This window comes from Schistocerca piceifrons, chromosome 6, assembly GCF_021461385.2.
Source record: "Schistocerca piceifrons isolate TAMUIC-IGC-003096 chromosome 6, iqSchPice1.1, whole genome shotgun sequence".
NCBI lineage: Eukaryota > Metazoa > Arthropoda > Insecta > Orthoptera > Acrididae > Schistocerca > Schistocerca piceifrons.
The window spans coordinates 373,137,166-373,156,909 of NC_060143.1; the positions used below are offsets into that span (position 1 = coordinate 373,137,166).

Genomic DNA, 19,744 nt, shown 5'->3' on the forward strand with positions numbered 1-19,744 from the left:
TTTTCGTCCAGCCTGTTGACAAAAGCCACTACTTGTATAACAACAATATACCCCACCAAAGAGAAACATAGAAACAAATACGAGTGCTGCCGACAAAGCAATTTTTCTATTAATCTTTCCATTCCCTTCAAACTTCTTGACAAGATCTTATTACTCTGTTCAACTAAATGGTGTACGCTTATTTCTTTATTGTTACAAATTTGGTTCAAATCTCTCTCAGCACTATGAGACTTTACATATGCGGTCACCAGTCCGCTAGACTTAGAGCTACTTAAACCTATCCAACCTAAGGACATCACACACATCCATGCCCGAGGCAGGATTCGAACATGTGACTGTAGCAGCAACTCGGTTCCGGACTGAAGCGCTTAGAACCACTCGGCCACAGCGGTCGGCCTTTATTGTTACAATTACATTTTAATTTATATTTTATTGCACAAACATTTATTTCTGTTTTCCTGTGTTGATATTAAGTGCTGTATCTTCGATATTGGAGCGTCTTCTACGCTACTCATTTACAGTTTCCTCTCCTCCGTTCAGTAGCTAAGTGTTACAAAATGTGTACTTAATTTAATCCTACGCTCAGGTTCATATGCCATGTCAGTTTTTTTTTTTTTAGTTGTCATGTCTACTCTGCGCAGTGGTCGGATAATTTATGTGTTTCTTTATTTTAGGCAATCCTGGCAGGGTTTCTCTACATCTAATGTAATTCGTCCAGAAATTTGAGTGCTTCCTCTTTTTCTATAGGTGGTGTCATTGTTAAGGCGAGATCTGGTAATATATTGACAGTATTTTATGCGATAATTCTCTTGGAATCGACGTATTTCTGTCTACTTTTTTGTAATGTTTCATTCGGTTGATATTTTGTCTTACGTTAGCCGAACTGTCGGAAATGAAAACTAATATCCCCGTAATGAGACAGACTAGGAGCCATCAGCTGACGAAGGTGACTGGGTGTTAATCCAGTCTACGCTGTCTCATCACAAGAAACTTCGTTAAAGTCGAGAAAACTCTTTGAGAGCAAAATTACCGTTCCTTCTACTAGATGGAGACGAGGAACAGGCGTCTAGATCCTCCTCGTCATCGATGTGGGCTTTTTACTATTGTTCATAGTCATTTCCTATCCGTACTCAACATACAGTACCATTCCTATAACATGTTTATGACAAACCTCATTTCTTATTCACCAAACGTTTAATCTGGATATCATTCGAACTGAATAGCACGCTCTGTTTGGAAATTTAGTTTATGTATGAACACTTCTGCAGCTTTGTTAATATGAAATCAATAATTAAATAGGCACTAGTTTGAATAAAGTCCTTCCTAGGTGGTTTTGATTAAAATAAATCATTTGTAATGGTCTTTTTTCTCTTAGTCACACGGTTACTATTAGTCACCTTGTTGTAATGAACGAGGCAATGGAGTCTACAAGTAGATTTGAATCCTGTCACGAAAATGTAAAAACCGTCTGGACACATTCTGTATAACTCATGGAACCTGTGTACATGTAATAGTTCATAAGAAACCACAGCCGAATTATGTTCGGTAATGATAACACTCTACTGGTGCACGCAATGCTTCTCTTCCTTTTTGCGGGTGCTAAACGTCAAATAATGATAAGCAACACTTCATTCTTTCCAGATATTTCAAGATCGCACTGAGATAGAGAGGTGACTGCTTAAGTGTTAGGCCCCCATTGTTCGCGTAGCTTGTATTACTCCACTAGGAACACGAGTATCGCGTGGACCAATGTCGTGTGTGCCAGCTCTAACGTATTATGTCGTATCACTTGCATATCCCTTCCATGGGACACGGCGGCTAATTGTTTAAAGTGTAGGGGATTCTGATCGGTGTACGTCAGTCAAACGCAGTCTTTGGATCATTGATTACAGGAGTGACGGGAAGGAAGAAGGTCAACTCAGGTCGTAATTGTGACAGGAGTTTATGCTAAAAATTATAGTGGTGGTGTTGATGTTATTTGTCGAAAGCTTCTGTAGTGCTAACAGCAGCGAAGTGTGCAGGAAGAGAGCCAGGGAGGTTCTGGAAGGTACCGACTGGTACGCAGAGCCGTGCCAACTCCATACCAGTGGTCAGCTGCGCTAAGTTTCTCTGTCGAAGATCAATGGCGCAAACAGCCCGATCGAGACGCTCCCAAATTTCCTGGGAGTTTCGAGACCATGGGAGTATGGAAAACTCAACCCGATGCCCCTCGATCCACACACATGCACTGTGAGCTGTGTGACACCTTGCATTGTCCTTCTGGTAGATGTCATTGTGCCGAGGCAAAATAAACTGCGGGTAGGGGTGGACATGATCCCCAAAGATAGATACATACTTGTGTCAAGCCTTAAACTCGCGTCTGCCCATCCATATTAACGTTTTTCGTGATTTCCCTAAATCGCTCTAGGCAACTGCTTGGATGGTTACGGCCGATTTCCTTCTTCATTCTCGATGTCGACGGGAGGTTAGACCCAACCTTCCTTCTTTGCTATTTGACTCTTACAGAGAAGATAACAGCAACCATCCAATCTGTATAATGCTGTTTATTTGTTTAAAAAGCGGCGTTACCGGTTTCCAACCGACAAGTTCTTCATCAGACGGCTTGTTCACTCTAAGATATATTTTACATTAGCTTTGACGTTTTGTTCTCCGAAACGATGAAATTTCCTTGGGACAGTGATGCCCTATGACCGAAACAAGATATGAGGTAATGTCTAACTGTAATTGTGCTTCACAACGATTGTAAAGGATGTGAAAAAATTATTAAAAGTGAAGATGTTTTGGTTTCTTACGTTGAAACATCAGCGCCAATACATTCTGATGCTGACTGTTTATGTTAACGCACCACCAAAGATGGTATGAAGAACTTTATATATATGTACACACATAATTTAAAGCACCACTCACACACCGAAAAGATTCGCCACATAGAGGTATGTATATAAAGATGGCAGTATCACTCTCAGAGATATTTTGATACATACCGGATAGATGCCACAGGAGAAATTCACAAATTACGGACGTTCCATTACTTACTTTTTACAATAAAAGAGAACTGATTAAATTAAGATAAACAAATAAATCAGCCAGTTTGTTATAAAGTGTTACTGCAGTGATATTATGTAAATATTATGGTATACCGTGGAAGCAAAGTAAATGATAAGCGATTAAAATACACAAATTAATATTATAACAGCGGACATATAATGTGAATATTATGGTATATATTGGGAGCAAAGTAAATGGTAAGGGATGGATGTACATAAATAAATATGCATGTTGTTATTTTTAAGAGGAGTAGTGTTTATCCTAAACTGGAAAGCAGGTGGGCGACATTTTGATAAAAGGCTGCACTGGCTAACTCGGTCTGTTCATTGAAAGATTTTGTGGTGATTTGCGTTTATGTACATATATTTCAACTTCTTCAAACAAATTCATAGAGATATCTTTCTCAGTATGATGTAATACGTGGCGGTGGTCTTCAAGGCTCTTTATTCCATGATTGTTAATAGTTGTGTTCGTGGAAAACGTCGATTTTGATATGTTTTTCAAAGGCATGGCAGCTGCATGCCCTTTGAACCAAGTCTCAAAACTTCTCCCAATTTGTTCTTTATAGCAGGAGGGGCAACTTTAACAACTTTGCATATGTCTGATTTTTTTCTGTAGGAGGTTACTAATCTTTAAATTGTGAGTTACTGTTTTCTGAAGTTTGTTGTTTGTGTGGAAGCTAATCTTAATGTAAGTCTGCAGGCTTTCGCGGCCATTGTCACTAAAGTTAAAATCTTCTGGGTTGTTAGGCCGAGTCATATTTCTTTCTAAAATAATGTTTTTGTTTTTAAATGGATTGCTTATTTTGTAGGATATTCTCCATAAGAAAAGTAATGCAATAAATTTTCTGCTGTTTTCTACTGCATCTTGTATTAACTGTTTGGTTGTCTGGTGTGCTGCTGTGTTGTCTGATGGTTTTCGAATTTCTGAAATAGTTTGCCTATCATCAGAGGACTGTAGCCATTGTATGAGGCTATGGTTTTAATAATATTGATTTATTTTTCTTTTTGACTGGTTCAAGTGGATTTTATATAGGTAATTCAATGTGGATCTAAAATATTCCATCGTATTTTGGTTTGGATGACAAGATGAACTGTTGATACACACTTCAGTGGATGCTGGTTTTCTATAAATCTCAAAACGATATGTAGGGTTTTTGTTGCTGATTTATATGTCTATGAAATTAATGCTGTTCTTGGTCTCATGTTCAACTGTGAATTTAATGTCCTTCTGCATGCTGGTCTGATTTGTCGTTAATGTGTCATCAGTTGTATCATCAACGGTGCTTGATTTTGCTGTTGATGTGACTGTAAACTTCAAAAAATGTCTACTTGAAGTGTTTTATGTAAATATCTGCCAACATCCCAGCTAGGCTGCTTCTGGTGCCAACCCATCTTTCTGTTTGTATATTTTGTTATTAAAACTGAAGTGAGTGTATGATATTACCAAATAAGTAATTCAGTGAGCTCACAGATCTCTGCCATGCTTTTTTTTTATCTCTGAATAGATTGTCTCTGATTATGTTTATGGTGTCCTCTGTAGGGGTGTCAGTATATAGGATCGCTATGCCAAGTGATGAAAATTTGGCTGTCAGTAGGATGTACACATCTCTAACATTGTCAATGAGTTAATAACAGAGAATTTGTTTTCAGAAGTATAGTGGATATTTAGCAGAGCAAGCAGTTTGTTATTTAATCTATATGAAGGGCTGTTCCTAGAGTTAACAATTGGAGACGACGTGCAGTGGAGTTCATGGAAATGCTGGCACACACTTCCCACTTAGGTGGAAATTACAATTCTTGAGTGTTTTCTTAATTTTGGGCTGAATTTAGAAGTGTGATGAAAATCTAACTCGGTTATGTTGTTACTACTGAAGAATTCTATGGTTTTATTAACATAGTAATTTTCATACATTATGACTGCACAGTTACTTTTATCCGCTTTAACTATAAATGCTTTCCTCTTCGAAAGTTTGGGGCTGATACAGTTTAGAACGTTTAGGTCATTGTTTCTGTGTGAATTGCTGTTTTTGAATTGTCTTGTTATTATTTTATTTACTTTGGAGGCTAAAGTATTATATTTCCTGGAATTTAATTTGCAACACCTCATTCAAGATTCGTAGATGCAATAAGGAGAATTGTAGGTTGGAGAGGCAGTTTCCAAGTTGCAAGCGTAGACTATACAGTTGCTTGTTGAGAAATTCTTTCCTTTTGTACTGCATTTTTACCTGTGTCTTGAGAAACATGATTTCACATTTTGCTTTAGCTATTTTGGCGGTACTGTACTCAGAATTAATCTTCATTTTTATATAGTATGGTGTTACCTGTGTAGACAGGTATTCCCTGTTATATTTGATGTTGTGGTTGGCCTGCGTCAGGTTTATTTTGCATCTTTTAAAAGAACGAACGTTTCTCAATATCTGGCTGTTGTTGTTGTGGTCTTCAGTCCTGAGACTGGTTTGATGCACCTCTCCATGCTACCCTATCCTGTGCAAGCTTCTTCATCTCCCAGTACTTACTGCAACCCACATCCTTCTGAATCTGCTTAGTGTATTCATCTCTTGGTCTCCCTCTACGATTTTTACCCTCCACGCTGCCCTCCAATGCTAAATTTGTGATCTCTTGATGCCTCAGAACATGTCCTACCAACCGGTCCCTTCTTTTTGTCAAGTTGTGCCACATACTCCTCTTCTCCCCAATTCTATTCAATACTTCATCATTAGTTATGTGATCTACCCATCTAATCTTCAGCATTCTTCTGTAGCACCACATTTCGAAAGCTTCTTTTCTCTTCTTGTCCAAACTATTTATCGTCCATGTTTCACTTCCATACATGGCTACACTCCATACAAATACTTTCAGAAACGACTTCCTGACACTTAAATCTATACTCGATGTTAACAAATTTCTCTTCTTCAGAAACGCTTTCCTTGCCATTGCCAGTCTACATTTTATATCTTCTCTACTTCGACCATCGTCAGTTATTTTGCTCCCCAAATAGCAAAACTCCTTTACTGCTTTAAGTGTCTCACTTCCTAATCTAATTCCCTCAGCATCACCCGACTTAATTCGACTACATTCCATTATCCTCGTTTTGCTTTCGTTGATGTTAATCTCATATCCTCCTTTCAAGACACTGTCCATCCCGTTCAACTGCTGTTCCAAGTCCTTTGCTGTCTCTGATAGAATTACAATGTCATCGGCGAACCTCAAAGTTTTTATTTCTTCTCCATGGATTTTAATACCTACTCCGAATTTTTCCTTTGTTTAAGAAAAATATCTGGCTAGGTAAGCTTAATGCTGTTTTGTCTAAAACTGGCATTCTGAGTCCGTGGCCGTGTAGAAAATATAGGTTGAGTCTTGCAGAGAAGATACCAGTCCCCAGAGACATTTTATAATGCTATTTATTTATTTAAATAGCACCGATACCGGTTTCTAAGCGACAGGTTCATCATCAGACAGCTTTTTCACACTAAGATACAGTTCTCATTAGCTTTCACTTTTTGTTTTCCCAAATGATGAAATTTTCTTGGGTTAGTGGTGCCCTGCAACCAAAACAAGATGTGAGACATTGTCTAACTGCCCAACAACGACTTTAAAAGATGTAAATAAATCATAAAAAGTGAAGATGTATGGTTACTTACATCGAGTCGTTCCGGTGCTGACTGCTTGTGTTCATGCAACAGAGAAGAACGTATGAAGCATTTTCTTTATATACCGGGTGATCAAAAAGTCAGTATAAATTTGAAAAGTGAATAAATCACGAAATAATGTAGATAGAGAGGTGAAAATTGACACACATGCTTGGAATGACATGGGGTTTTATAAGAACCAAAAAAAATACAAAATTTCAAAAAATTTCCGGCAGATGGCCCTTCATCTGATCAGAATAGCAATAATTAGCATACAAAGTAAGACAAAGCAAAGATGATATTCTTTACAGGAAATGCTCAATATGTCTACCATAATTCCTCAACAATAGCTGTAGTCGAGGAATAATGTTGTGAATAGCACTGTACAGCATATCCGAAGTTATGGTGAGGCATTGGCGTCGGATGTTGTCTTTCAGCATCCCTAGAGATGTCGGTCGATCACGATACACTTGCGACTTCAGGTAACCCCACAGCCAATAATCGCACGGACTTTAGTCTGGGGACCTGGGAGGCCAAGCATGACGAAAGTGGCGGCTGAGCACACGATCATCACCAAACGGAGCGCGCAAGAGATCTTTCACGCGTCTAGCAATATTTTTTTTTTTATAATAAAACCCCATGTCATTCCAAGCATGTGTGTCAATTTTTGCCTCTCTATTTACATTATTCCGTGGTTTATTAAGTTTTCAAATTTATACTGACTTATTGATCACCCGGTATATGTATACACATAATCTAAAGCACCACTCACACACCAAGAAGTTTCATCACATGGAAGTATGTATACAAAGATAGCGATATCACAGTCACAACAATGATAAAACACTTCCACTTTCAGAGATATTTCGATACATACATAGATGTCACAGTAGAAATTTACAATTCTGACGTTCCATTACTTACTATTTATATTGAAAGAGAAATAATTAAAATAAACAAATAAAGCAACCAGTTTATTACAGAGTGTTACTGCAGTGACGTTCTGTAAATAATATAGTATTCATTGGAAGCAAAGTAAATGATAAGCAGCAAGCTTTCTATAAGGTGTTTCTGCAGTGATATTATGTATTTTCCTTCCTTCACACTTGTGTCGATCCATTTTGCCTCCCAGGGTGATGAGATCACGCAGAGAATGTCACGGAAACGTTCCCCAGACAACAACACTACCTCCTTCGGCATGGACCCTTCCGACGATCCTTGCAGGGCGTCTCCATCTGAACGTTGGATCATAAATGTGATTCATCTGAAAAGACCACCAGTCGTTATGCAGTGGACGTCCAGTTCCGATACTGGCATGCAAATTTCGGCCTCCGTCGCTGATGAACACCAGTCAGCATGGATGCCTGTATCAGGGGCCTGCTGTGGATGCCCATACGCAATAACGTTCCCTGGAAGGTCGTTGAGCAGACGCTGCTGGTAACCCCTCTGGTTCACCTGGGCGGTCAATTAATTAACAGTTGCACGTATATTCGTCCATACCATCTCTGCTTCCATTATTCACTCGTGTCATCTATGGCCCCTGGTGCACCACAGTTGCCTCGCCGCCAGCTTTGAATAGTGCGCTTTTGCCATGCATGGTGTACTTTAGCCACGGTGACACGTGAACAATTTACAAACTTAGCAGTTTCGAAAATTCTTCCACCCTTTACCCGAAATTCAACGATCACGCTCTTTTGGGCGTCACATAAATCTTCCCTTTTCCTCACTGCACTATTTCCTCCCTACCCCCGATACGCTTTATATACCCTCTAGTGCAAGTCTTTGAGTGGTTAATGCACGTTGACGTCGAACATTCAAGGTGGTCACATTAATGTGATTGGATCATGCATAATCATAACCCTCCCTTACGCAATTTGTAACTACACTCATGCTCATAAATTAAGGATAATCCTGGTACATGATGAAACAACCCTGTGATGGGCGGTTTGCGGGTTTAAATCAGCTCGGGGTATGACCATGCGGCGCATTTCACCTGCGGTCGTCGCACAGTGGTGCTGGCAGCAGTCCACATACGCAGAGGTGTGTTGGTGCATGTCAGAGTACGGTGCAGCGAGGAAGTGTGCAGACGTTTTCGGACGTGCTAACGGTTATTGTGTTGAAAATGGCTCAAATAACACATATTGATGACGTTATGAGGGGTAGAATACTAGGGCGACTGGAGGCTGGTCAAACACAGCAGGTCGTAGCACGGGCCCTCCGTGTGCCACAAAGTGTGATCTCTAGATTATGGCAACGATTCCAGCATACAGGAAACGAGTCCAGGCGCTACAGTACGGGACGTCCACAGTGTACAACACCACAAGAAGACCGATATCTCACCATCAGTGCCCGCAGACGCCTACGGAGTACTGCAGGTAGCCTTGCTCGGGACCTTACCGCAGCCACTGGAACAGTTGTCTCCAGACACACAATCTACAGACGACTGAACAGACATGGTTTATTCTCCCAGAGGAGACCTGAGATGCGTTCCATTGACGCCTGGTCACAGGAGAGCCCGTAAAGCCTGGTGTCAAGAACACAGTACATTGTCATTGGAACAGTGTTCCCAGGTTATGTTCACGGACGAGACCAGGTATAGTCTCAACAGTGATTTTCGCCGGGTTTCTATCTGGTGTGAACCAGGAACCAGATACCAACCCCTTAACGTCCTTGAAAGGGACCTGTATAGTGGTCGTGGTTTGATGGTGTGAGGTGGGATTACGACTGATGCACGTACACCCCTGCATGTCTTTGACAGAGGAACTGTAACAGGTCAGGTGTATCGGGACGTCATTTTGCACCAGTATGTCCGTCTTTTCAGGGGTGCAGTTGGTCCCACCTTCCTCCTGATAGCCGATAACGCACGGCCCCATCGAGCTGCCATCGTGGAGGAGTACCTCGAAACAGAAGATATCAATCGAATGATCTGCCTGTTCTCCAGACCTAAACCCCATCGACCACGTCTGGGACGCTCTCGGTCGACGTATCGCTGCATGTCTTCAGACCCCTACGACACTTCAGGAGCTCCGACAGGCACTGGTGCAAGAATAGGAGGCTATACCACAGCAGTTGCTCGACCACCTGGCCCACAGTATGCCAACCTGTTGTGCGGCCTATGTACGTGTGCGTGGTGATCATATTCCATATTGATGTCGGGGTACATGCGCAGGAAACAGTGGTGTTTTGTAGCACATGTGTTTCGGAACGGTTTTCTCATCTTATCACCAATACCGTGGACTTACAGATCTGTGTTGTGTTTGTTGCCTATGTGCTTATACTATTAGCGCCAGTTTTGTGTAGTGCCACGTTGTGTGGCATCAGATTCTGCAATTATCCACAATTTGTGAGCATGAGTGTAGTTATGTTAATCATCAGTGATACTGTTTACAACAGTTTAACCTCTCCGTCCGATGGACGGACCTACATCAATAGCTTTACTTACACTCATCCGTGAAATAGTGCGAACATATTTGGAATTTAAACCTGACCGTCAGCTCAAAGTCGGGTGATGGGAAACTTTACGCCACCACCTCTCTTCCCCTTGAGGCCGAATACTGAGGGCGTTTGTTTCTTCCACCACGAGAATTCGAACCGTCTACCTCCGGACACCTCATGGACATACGTTAGCGCACTTGGCTATGCAGCGGGTTAGGAAGTGGAACACGTCTATCGGTCGTTACACTGGCAATTAGAGATAGTCGTATCTGGTTCTTACCTAAAAAACAAGTTGTTCTTTCGATAGTAATCATACTTCTAATTACGCATCATTTTTCACCGATGCTTGTCATTTAGCTTAAAATTGAAAGTAGTCTTTCACACAATGATAAATTATGAATCTGGAACATAGCTGTTTGTATGCTGGCTTCGTTGTCTTCTACAGGGTATTAATGCTGCTTTGAGTTATTCCTGCACAAATAAATCTGGAACCTTCCAGAGTCATAATAATTCTATGGTTGACGTAAACTATTAATAATGATATGTCATTCATTTTAGCTTCTGTATGTTTTTGAACAGTTAAAGACCTGGTTCACAACAATCATTCAATTTCTACAGTAATATAATTCCCATCTGCTCACATGAGCTACAAAATTCCAACTACTTGCTACGTCTGCATATACACGTCCGGCTTTGCATCATCTCCTCCCACCAAGGGAGAGGGAACTGAGAGATTACAAATGTAGGCAAAGACGTTCATCTTTTACGTTGCTGGCAACTAAAACATTTGAATTCGCTTTTCACGTATTTTTTACGTAAATGTAAAAAAAGTTTAATGAAAAAGTTTTGTAATTCCATACATATAAAGCCGGTCGCTGTGGCATAGTGGTTCTAGGCTCTTCAGTCCGGTACCGCGCTGCTGCTGCGGTCGCAGGTTCGAATCCTGCGTCGGACATGGATGTGTGTGATGTCCTTACGTTAGTTAGGTTTAAGTAATTCTAAGTCTAGGGGCCTGGTGACCTCCTCAGATATTAAGTCCCATAGTGCTTAGAGCCATCTGAACCATCTGAAACATATAAAAAGGTATATTTGGATGTATGTATCTGAGTCTAAGTGTGTGTGTGTGTGTGTGTGTGTGTGTGTGTGTGTGTGTGTGTGTGTGTGTGTGAGAGAGAGAGAGAGAGAGAGAGAGAGAGAGAGAGAGAGTATTCCAAATCTCCTCCTAAACCACTGGAGCGAGTTCAACCAAACTTGCTACTCATATCCTTTACTGTCAGGCAACAATCGCTGTGGGATTAAGAACCTCCTACCTTACATAGCTGAGGAGATGAGACGTTATAAACAACGAGATACAAATCGCCTCATTATCCATGAAGTTTCAATAAATTTATTCTTTACTACGAAGACACTCCTAGAGTCGAGTCATGTTAAGGAAATCGGTGACACCTGACGCGCTTTTGCAGCTTTCAATGGAGAAGCGCAAACGGCTGTAGGCGAAAAGAATAGCCAGCTATAGAGCTGTGAAGAGCCATTGTCATTTACATGTTTACAAAATGGGGTTCTAGACACGCGAAGCAGTTACGCAATGGTATAGAAACTATCTGAGATAACATTTCTTAATTTGGATACTGTACTTGTACATTTGTAAATTGTGCATATTTCTTCGCACATCTGTTTCATAATTTCAAAGTTGTTTTCAGGAATATTTGCAGATGAAATTTTTCGATAATTTACTGGAAACACAGGTCATTCCTTGTTTTCGTTTCTAATAGAAATTTGGCAAAATCAGTACCTGGGAAACGCCAGATTTGTCAGCTAGTAACATTATATAGTTTATATAGTTACGTTTTTATGTATTCGACTTCACGTTTATTCTAACCAAATGGAAAGAAACAGTAGCATACAAACTCATTTACATATTAATCGATTTATACAATACTTCAATGTTTCCATTAATGAAGTGATAGCCACTGGTGTCGATGGTTTCCTAATATGCATTAGGCTTGACTAAATGATAGTTATTGTCAAAAATCGAAAACTTTCCTTGACACTAACTACGGTGTCCTGTCCAGGATTTTTCGAAATTACATTGTTTATTTATTTATTTAACCTGATCTGATTAGGACTTTCAGGCCCCCTCTTACATCACACCAGGATTTGACACAAACAGTACCTTTTTTACCTCTTAGTTACTTAATAAAGAGGAATAATTTTAAAACAACAAATGGTAGTAAAATGATTAGTGTGTCGGCAGAGACATTGTAAATAAACAGTACCGAGCAAGAGCTAATAAAGCTAATACTGGCAGTAGTTCTACCGCTCATGCTTCGAATAATAATAATGATAATAGTAACAATAACGATAGTGGCAGATATGCAAGAATTTATAGATGTAGAAAATATATATTTTCTGATATAATTCTGGGGAAGGGAAATTTAAGGACGCTACACTTGCTAACAACGCTTGGAAATTAGGAAAATGTGATTGGAAAGAAGGATGTAAAGGGGTAAGGAGTCTGTACAGGGACAGTGGTAGTTATTACCGTTTACTGTTGCCTCAGAAGATGTATCTTTAATTGTCTTTTGAAAGGAGTTCCTGAAGTGTGAATGTTGTTCATTGCCAGGTATGGGTGGCAACAAACTGTGCCCGCTGGTATGACAGGCACTGTCAGTAATTCTCATACAGCACGTACCGAGAATTAGCCTGAGGCAGCTGTGTGGGTGCGCAGGGGGCGGTCGGTGCCTGCGGCTGCTGGAGGTGCGCGTCCCGCCCCACGTGCTGCTGCACGGGGACGCCGGCCTCGAGTGCGAGTTCGACCTGCAGGGCGAGGCGCTCTACTCCGTCAAGTGGTACAAGGACGGCCACGAGTTCTACCGCTTCGTGCCCAGGGACTCGCCGCCCAGGTACCTCTTCCAGCTCGCCGGCGTCACCGTCGACGTAAGTAGCGTGACGTACCTGTTTAATCATATAATTAGACTGGCTGTTGGAAAATTATCCCGATATGTAGCATGGTACATTATTATGCGAATTTAAATTGCCAATTTACTAACAGAAGATACCTCACATCACCAACTGACTTGATTTACCACTTAATTAAACTGAATATTTCCTTAAAAATTAGTGAATAGGCCTTATTTCCAGAAAAATTAACGAAAAGTTGATATACCTTTACAGTCCTTGATCAGTTCTACAGGATAATCGGCTTGGGGAATGTTCTTAAATATGCCAATAATCGTACACGTGTGAGCTGGCCTGGATAGATAACAGGTGAGTTTATGAACATAAGGAATGCCTTCTACTTATTCTTTTTTGTCATAATTCTTCTACATCTACATCTACATACATACTCCGCAATCCACCATACGGTGCGTGGCGGAGGATACCTCGTAGTGCAACTAGCATCTTCTCTCCCTGTTCCAGTCCCAAACAGAACGAGGGAAAAATGACTGCCTATATGCCTCTGTGCGAGCCCTAATCTCTCTTTCTTATCTTTGTGGTCTTTCCGCGAAATACAAGTTGGCGGCAGTAAAATTGTACTGCAGTCAGCCTCAGATGCTGATTCTCTAAATTTCCTCAGTAGCGATTCACAAAAAGAAAGCCTCCTTTCCTACAGAGACTCCCACCCGAGTTCCTGAAGCATTTCCGTAACACTCGCGTGATGATTAAACCTACCAGTAACAAATCTAGCAGCCCGCCTCTGAATTGCTTCTATGTCCTCCCTCAATCCGACCTGATAGGGATCCCAAACGCTCGAGCAGTACTCAAGAATAGGTCGTATTAGTGTTTTATAAGCGGTCTCCTTTACAGATGAACCACATCTTCCCAAAATTCTACCAATGAGCCGAAGACGACTATCCGCCTTCCCCACAACTGCCTTTGCATGCTTGTCCCACTTCATATCGCTCTGCAAAGTTACGCCCAAATATTTAATCGACGTGACTGTGTCAAGCGCTACACTACTGATGAAGTATTCAAACATTACGAGATTCTTTTTCCTATTCATCTGCATTAATTTACATTTATCTATATTTAGTGATAGCTGCCATTCTTTTCACCAATCACAAATCCTGTCCAAGTCATCTTGTATCCTCCTACAGTCACTCAACGACGACAACTTCCCGTACACCACAGCATCATCAGCAAACAGCCGCACATTGCTATCCACCCTATCCAAAAGATATATTATGTAGATAGAAAACAACAGCGGACCTACCACACTTCCCTGGGGTACTCCAGATCATACCCCCACCTCCGATGAACACTCACCATCGAGGACAACGTACTGGGTTCTGTTACTTAAGATGTCTTCGAGCCACTCACATATTTGGGAACCAATCCCATATGCTCGTACCTTAGTTATGAGTCTGCAGTGGGGCACCGAGTCAAACGCTTTCCGGAAGACAAAGAATATGGCATCCGTCTGATACCCTTCATCCATGGTTCGCAAGATATCATGTGAAAAAAAGGGCGAGTTGCGTTTCGTGGGGGCGATGCTTTCTAAAGCCGTGCTGATGCAAGGACAGCAACTTCTCTGTCTCAAGGAAATTCATTGTATTCGAACTGAGAATATGTTCCAGAATCCTGCAACAAACCGATGTTAACGATGTTGGTCTGTAATTTTGGGGATCCGTCCTTCTACCCTTCTGCCGGTTTGATGCGGTCCTCCACGAATTCCTCTCCTGCGCCAACCTCTCTATCTCTGATAGCACTTGCAACCTACGTCCTCAATTGTTTGCTGGATGTATTCCAATTCCTGTCTTCCTCTACAGTTTTTACCTTCTACAGCTCCCTTCAATACCCTGATGTCTTAACAGGTGTCCTACCATCCTCTACCTTCTTCGTGTTCGTGTTTCCCATATATTCCTTTCCTCGCCAATCTCCGGAGAACCTGCTCTTTCCTCACCTTGTCAGCTCACCTGATTTTCAATACTTCTCCAGTAACACCACATCTCAAGCGCTTCGATTCTCTTCTCTTTCACGTTTTCCCTCAGCCCATGTTTCACTACTATACAACGCTGTGATCCAGACGTACATTCTCAGAAATTTCTTCCTCAAATTAAGGCCTATACTTGATACTAGCAGACTGTTGTTGGCTTGGAATGTCCTTTCTGCCTGTGCTAGTCTGCTTTTTATATCTCCTTGCTCCGTCAATCATGGTTTATTTTCCTGCCTAGATAGGAGATTCCTTGAATTCATTCACTTCGTGATCACCAACTTTAAAGTTAAATTTCTCGCTGTTAAATTTCTCCGATTTATTCGCAGTCCATATTCTGTATTCATTAGACTGTTCATTCCCTTCAGAAGATCCTGTAATTCTGATTCACTTTCATCGAGGACAGCAATGTCATCAGCGAATTTATCATTGATGCTCTTTCAGCCCGAATTTCAATTACACTGTCCTCCCTTCTTTTATTTCCGTCATTGCTTCTTCGCTGTATGGATCGAACAGTAGGGGCGAAAGACTACATCTTTATCTCACACATGTTTTAATCCGGTAATTTCGTTCTTGGTCATCCATTCTTTTAATTTCCTCTTAGCTCTTGCAGATATTCTATATTACGCTTCTTTCCCTATAGCTTACACCTACTTTTCTCAGAATTTCGAACATCTTGCACCATCTGACATTATCGAACATTTTTTCCAAATCGACAAATCCTATGAACTTGTCTTCATTCTTCTTTAGTCTTGCTTCCATTATCAACTGCAGTGTCACAACTGTCTCTTTGGTTCCTTTATCCTCCCTAAAGCCAAAGTGTCCCTCAGCTAACACAACCTCTGTTTTCTTTCCCATTCTTCTGTATATCATTATTTTCAGCAACTCGGATGCATGAGTTGTTGAGTGTGCGATTATTCTCGCACTTGTCAACTCTTGCAGTCTTCGGAATTGTGTGGATAATATTTTTCCGAAAGTCAGATGGTATATCGTCAGACATTCTGAACACCCTGAACAGTAGTTTTGTTGCCACTCCCCCAATGATTTTAAAAATTTTGATGGAATTATCTATTCCTTCTATCTTATTTGATCTTAAGTATTCCAAAGCTCTTTTTATTCTGATTCTAATACTACTATACATTTTTTTCTGGATTAATTATTTAATAGGGAAGCACATGAACAAACGTATATTTAACAGAAAAATCTTAACCTACCATGGAGTAGTGTACTGAATATTGCTTGTAAAACGAACTGAAGTCTCTACATGAATAACAAGATGATCTGAAATCGGGAGTGTTGTGGAAAGACGGATTACACACGCACACATTCAGACTAACCATTCATCACAGATAAAGAAGTGGTTCAATAATTTAATCAAGGAAACAAGATCTAAACTGGGTTAGAGAGAGACTAGCCTCCATCGTCGAATACTTAAATACAAAATTACTCCCAGGCTTATAAAAAATTACGCGAGATTGCAAATAAGAACAATGAAAAGGGACTACGTTCTGTAAACAGTTATTCCGAAAAGTATGAGGATGTGTTAGATTACGATCGGGAAAGGTAAAGGCACCAGAGAGGTTCATAATGGAAGCAAGACTGAACAAAAATCAAGACACGTTCATGGCATTTGTCGACATGGAAAAAGCGTTCGACAATGTAGCGGTGCGAGATCTTCGAAATTCTGATAAAAAATGGATTTAAACTATGGGGAGCGACGGGTAGTATGCAATATGTACAAGATCCAAGAGGCAATAATAAGAGTAGACGACCAAGAACGAAGTGCTCGGACTATAAAGACTCTAGGACAAGGATGTAATCTTTCGCCCCTACTATTCAATCTGTACATCGAGAAAGCAATGATAGAAATAAAAGCAAGGTTCAGGAGTAGAATTACAATTCAAGGTGAAAGGATATCAATGATACGATTCGCTGATGACATTGCTATCCTGAGTGAAAGTGACGAAGAATTACATGAAATGCTGAAGGAAATGAACAATATAATGAGTACAGAATATGGATCGAGAGTGAATCGAAGAAAGACGAAAGTAATGAGAACTAGCAGAAATGAGAACAGCGAGACATTTAACAGAGGCATTGATGGCCACGAAGCAGACGCAGTTACGGGAATTCTACTACCTAGGCAGCAAAATAAACAATGACAGGCGAGGCAAGGAGGACTACAAAAGCAGATTAGTAATAGCAAAACGGGTATTCCTAGCCAAGAGAAGTCTACTAGTATTAAACAAAGGCCTTAATTTGGGGAAGAAATTTGGAGCTCAGCATTTTAAGATAGAGAAACATGGACAGTGGAAAACTGGAACAGAAGAGAATCGAAGCATTTGAGATGTGGTGCTACAGAAGAAATTTAGAAAAATAGGTGGGCTGATAAGGTAAGGAATGAGGAGGTTCTCCGGAGAATTGACGAGGAAAGGAATAGATGGGAAACACCAACAACAAGAAGGTACAGGATGGTAGAACACCTGTTAAGACGTCAGGGAATAACTTCCATGGTACTAGACGCAGTTGTATAGAACAAAAACTGTAGAGGAAGACGGATGTTGGAGTTCATTCAGCAAATAATTGAAGACGTAGGCTGACTGAGGTGAAGAAGTTGGCACAGGACAGGAATTCGTGGCGGACCACATCAGCATATCAGTCAGAAGACTGATGATTCAAAAAAAAAAAGTGGGAGCCACCGAAAATCACAAGTAACCACGTGAACACCCACTACGAAGGAAAATCGATAAAATGTCAAAAACAAAAAAAATCAGTACACGAAAGATAGCGAAATTAAACAATGTAGCACGAGAATTTATCTAAGCAAGGGAACTGGTTCATTTGGAAGCACAGAATACTGAAGCACGATATCACTACCAAAGCACGTGGTAACGACTATCAACCATGTACAAAGAAAACTTACTCAATTCTGCAGAGAACACAGAAGCCTTTTATTGACATGATACAGAATATTAAAACTACATGCACTTCTCATAATTAGTTACAAGATTTATTCAGGAATCTAGGCGGTTCTGGCGCTGCAGTCCGGAACCGCAGGACTGCTACGGTCGCAGGTTCGAATCCTGCCTCGGGCATGGGTGTGTGTGATGTCCTTAGGTTAGTTAGGTTTAAGCAGTTCTAAATTCTAGGGGACTTATGACCTAAGATGTTGAGTCCCATAGTGCTCAGAGCCATTTGAACCATTTAGCCAGGAATCTAGGCATACAAATAGATGCACATGACCTGTTGCCCCCCCCCCCCCCCCCCCGATAATAACTGAAAATTATAGAGCAATAGAGCACAAAGAAAACACAGCTATAAATTCCAAAAATAGCAAAACCACTCTCAATTCCTGCTTACGCGAGGTATCTCGATCCATTCTATATCAGTTTAAAACCTTCTAAGAAATGACTTAAGGACTCAGTTGAGCTAAAACTCATTCACAAAATTACAACACTAAGGACTAAAACTGGATGTTAGATCTACGACGAATCCCAGCGCAGTGACGCTCCTCACTACTCACGCACAGTCTCTACCGCAGACCAAAAGCTGGCGCACAGACAATATGCGCTCTCTATCTGTGCTACCTTACCAAACGCGACGGATCATGGTCACCGGTCTCTCTGACACAGAAGAAATCCACTTGGCAATACACAATAGTTGGCTAAGCTGTCCCTACATTCAGCGAAACTTACCCAAAACATATAGACACTGCGGCAGACGGTAACATGCGACCGAGCAGGTAACCAGAGAGACGGAACAAGAAAAACATAAAATGACAACGCAGATGTATAATAAATGCCTTTCTGTTTCTAATTATGCTCTTAACGTGTATCTGTCTAATGTGGGAAATGATTTTGATATGAAATTCAGATGTGATAAATCAGATGTGGTAATTTAGTATTGAAATATCACTGTGCCTGGCAGATATAGCACCCAGCTGACCATCCTCTCACTTTTAATTTATAGGACCACCGGCACCTAAGTGATGCCGTTCAGAAATGTGAAAGTGAGTAACAACCCTGAACGTCAATGAAGCGACTTATATACAGACAGCACACGGTCAGCGACCTGTGTTAACTTCTAATGGAACCATGTACAGTGACAGGCCAAAACATGATGACCACCTGATTAACCCTAAACGTACCAAGCTGGAAACCCTGGAACCCCAGACAATGATTTTTGTAGATACTATTGCAAGTTTAAAAAGCAATTTATTCTGGATTTTTATATGTGTCGTGCAGCTGTTTAACTTATACAGTACATAATCAGAGCTACGATGCGTTGGTTAAAAAATTAAAAAGTAAAAACACACATGAGAATCTGACAGTTCCACGCTTGGTATACCACATAACATAGTTTGATGGATTTCCTTTTTTTGTTATTTTTGGTAATGATAACGTCATAAATTTTCAAAAACAGCCCGCAAGAATATCTGAGATAATGACATTCTTCGGACGCTGGATGAATGTGATTTCAGTGACCAGAAACGTCCGGAGCGAATCTGATGAATTTATTCGAGAACAAACTTCGTCAGAATCGGAGGATAACGTCGAAGTGAACTGAACAGAAAGTACGAGTAATATTGCCAGTGAAAATTCAGATACAGTTTCTGATGAAGAAAATGAGTTTACTGCAAAGTCGGGACGAAATGGAAGACCTGAGTGTTCCCGTGACTCTATGTCGTCAGCATAACA

The 19,744-nt window shown here is 40.8% G+C and overlaps 1 protein-coding gene across 1 annotated transcript in view; it reads left to right on the top strand.

The window, feature by feature from the left end:
- LOC124802620 overlaps positions 1-19,744 on the top strand; it is a 177,566-nt gene that overhangs the window by 78,366 nt on the left and 79,456 nt on the right. The window contains exon 2 of the mRNA XM_047263509.1: positions 12,843-13,051. Coding sequence (XP_047119465.1) covers positions 12,843-13,051 — 209 coding nt within the window. The remainder of the gene's footprint in view (positions 1-12,842; positions 13,052-19,744) is intronic.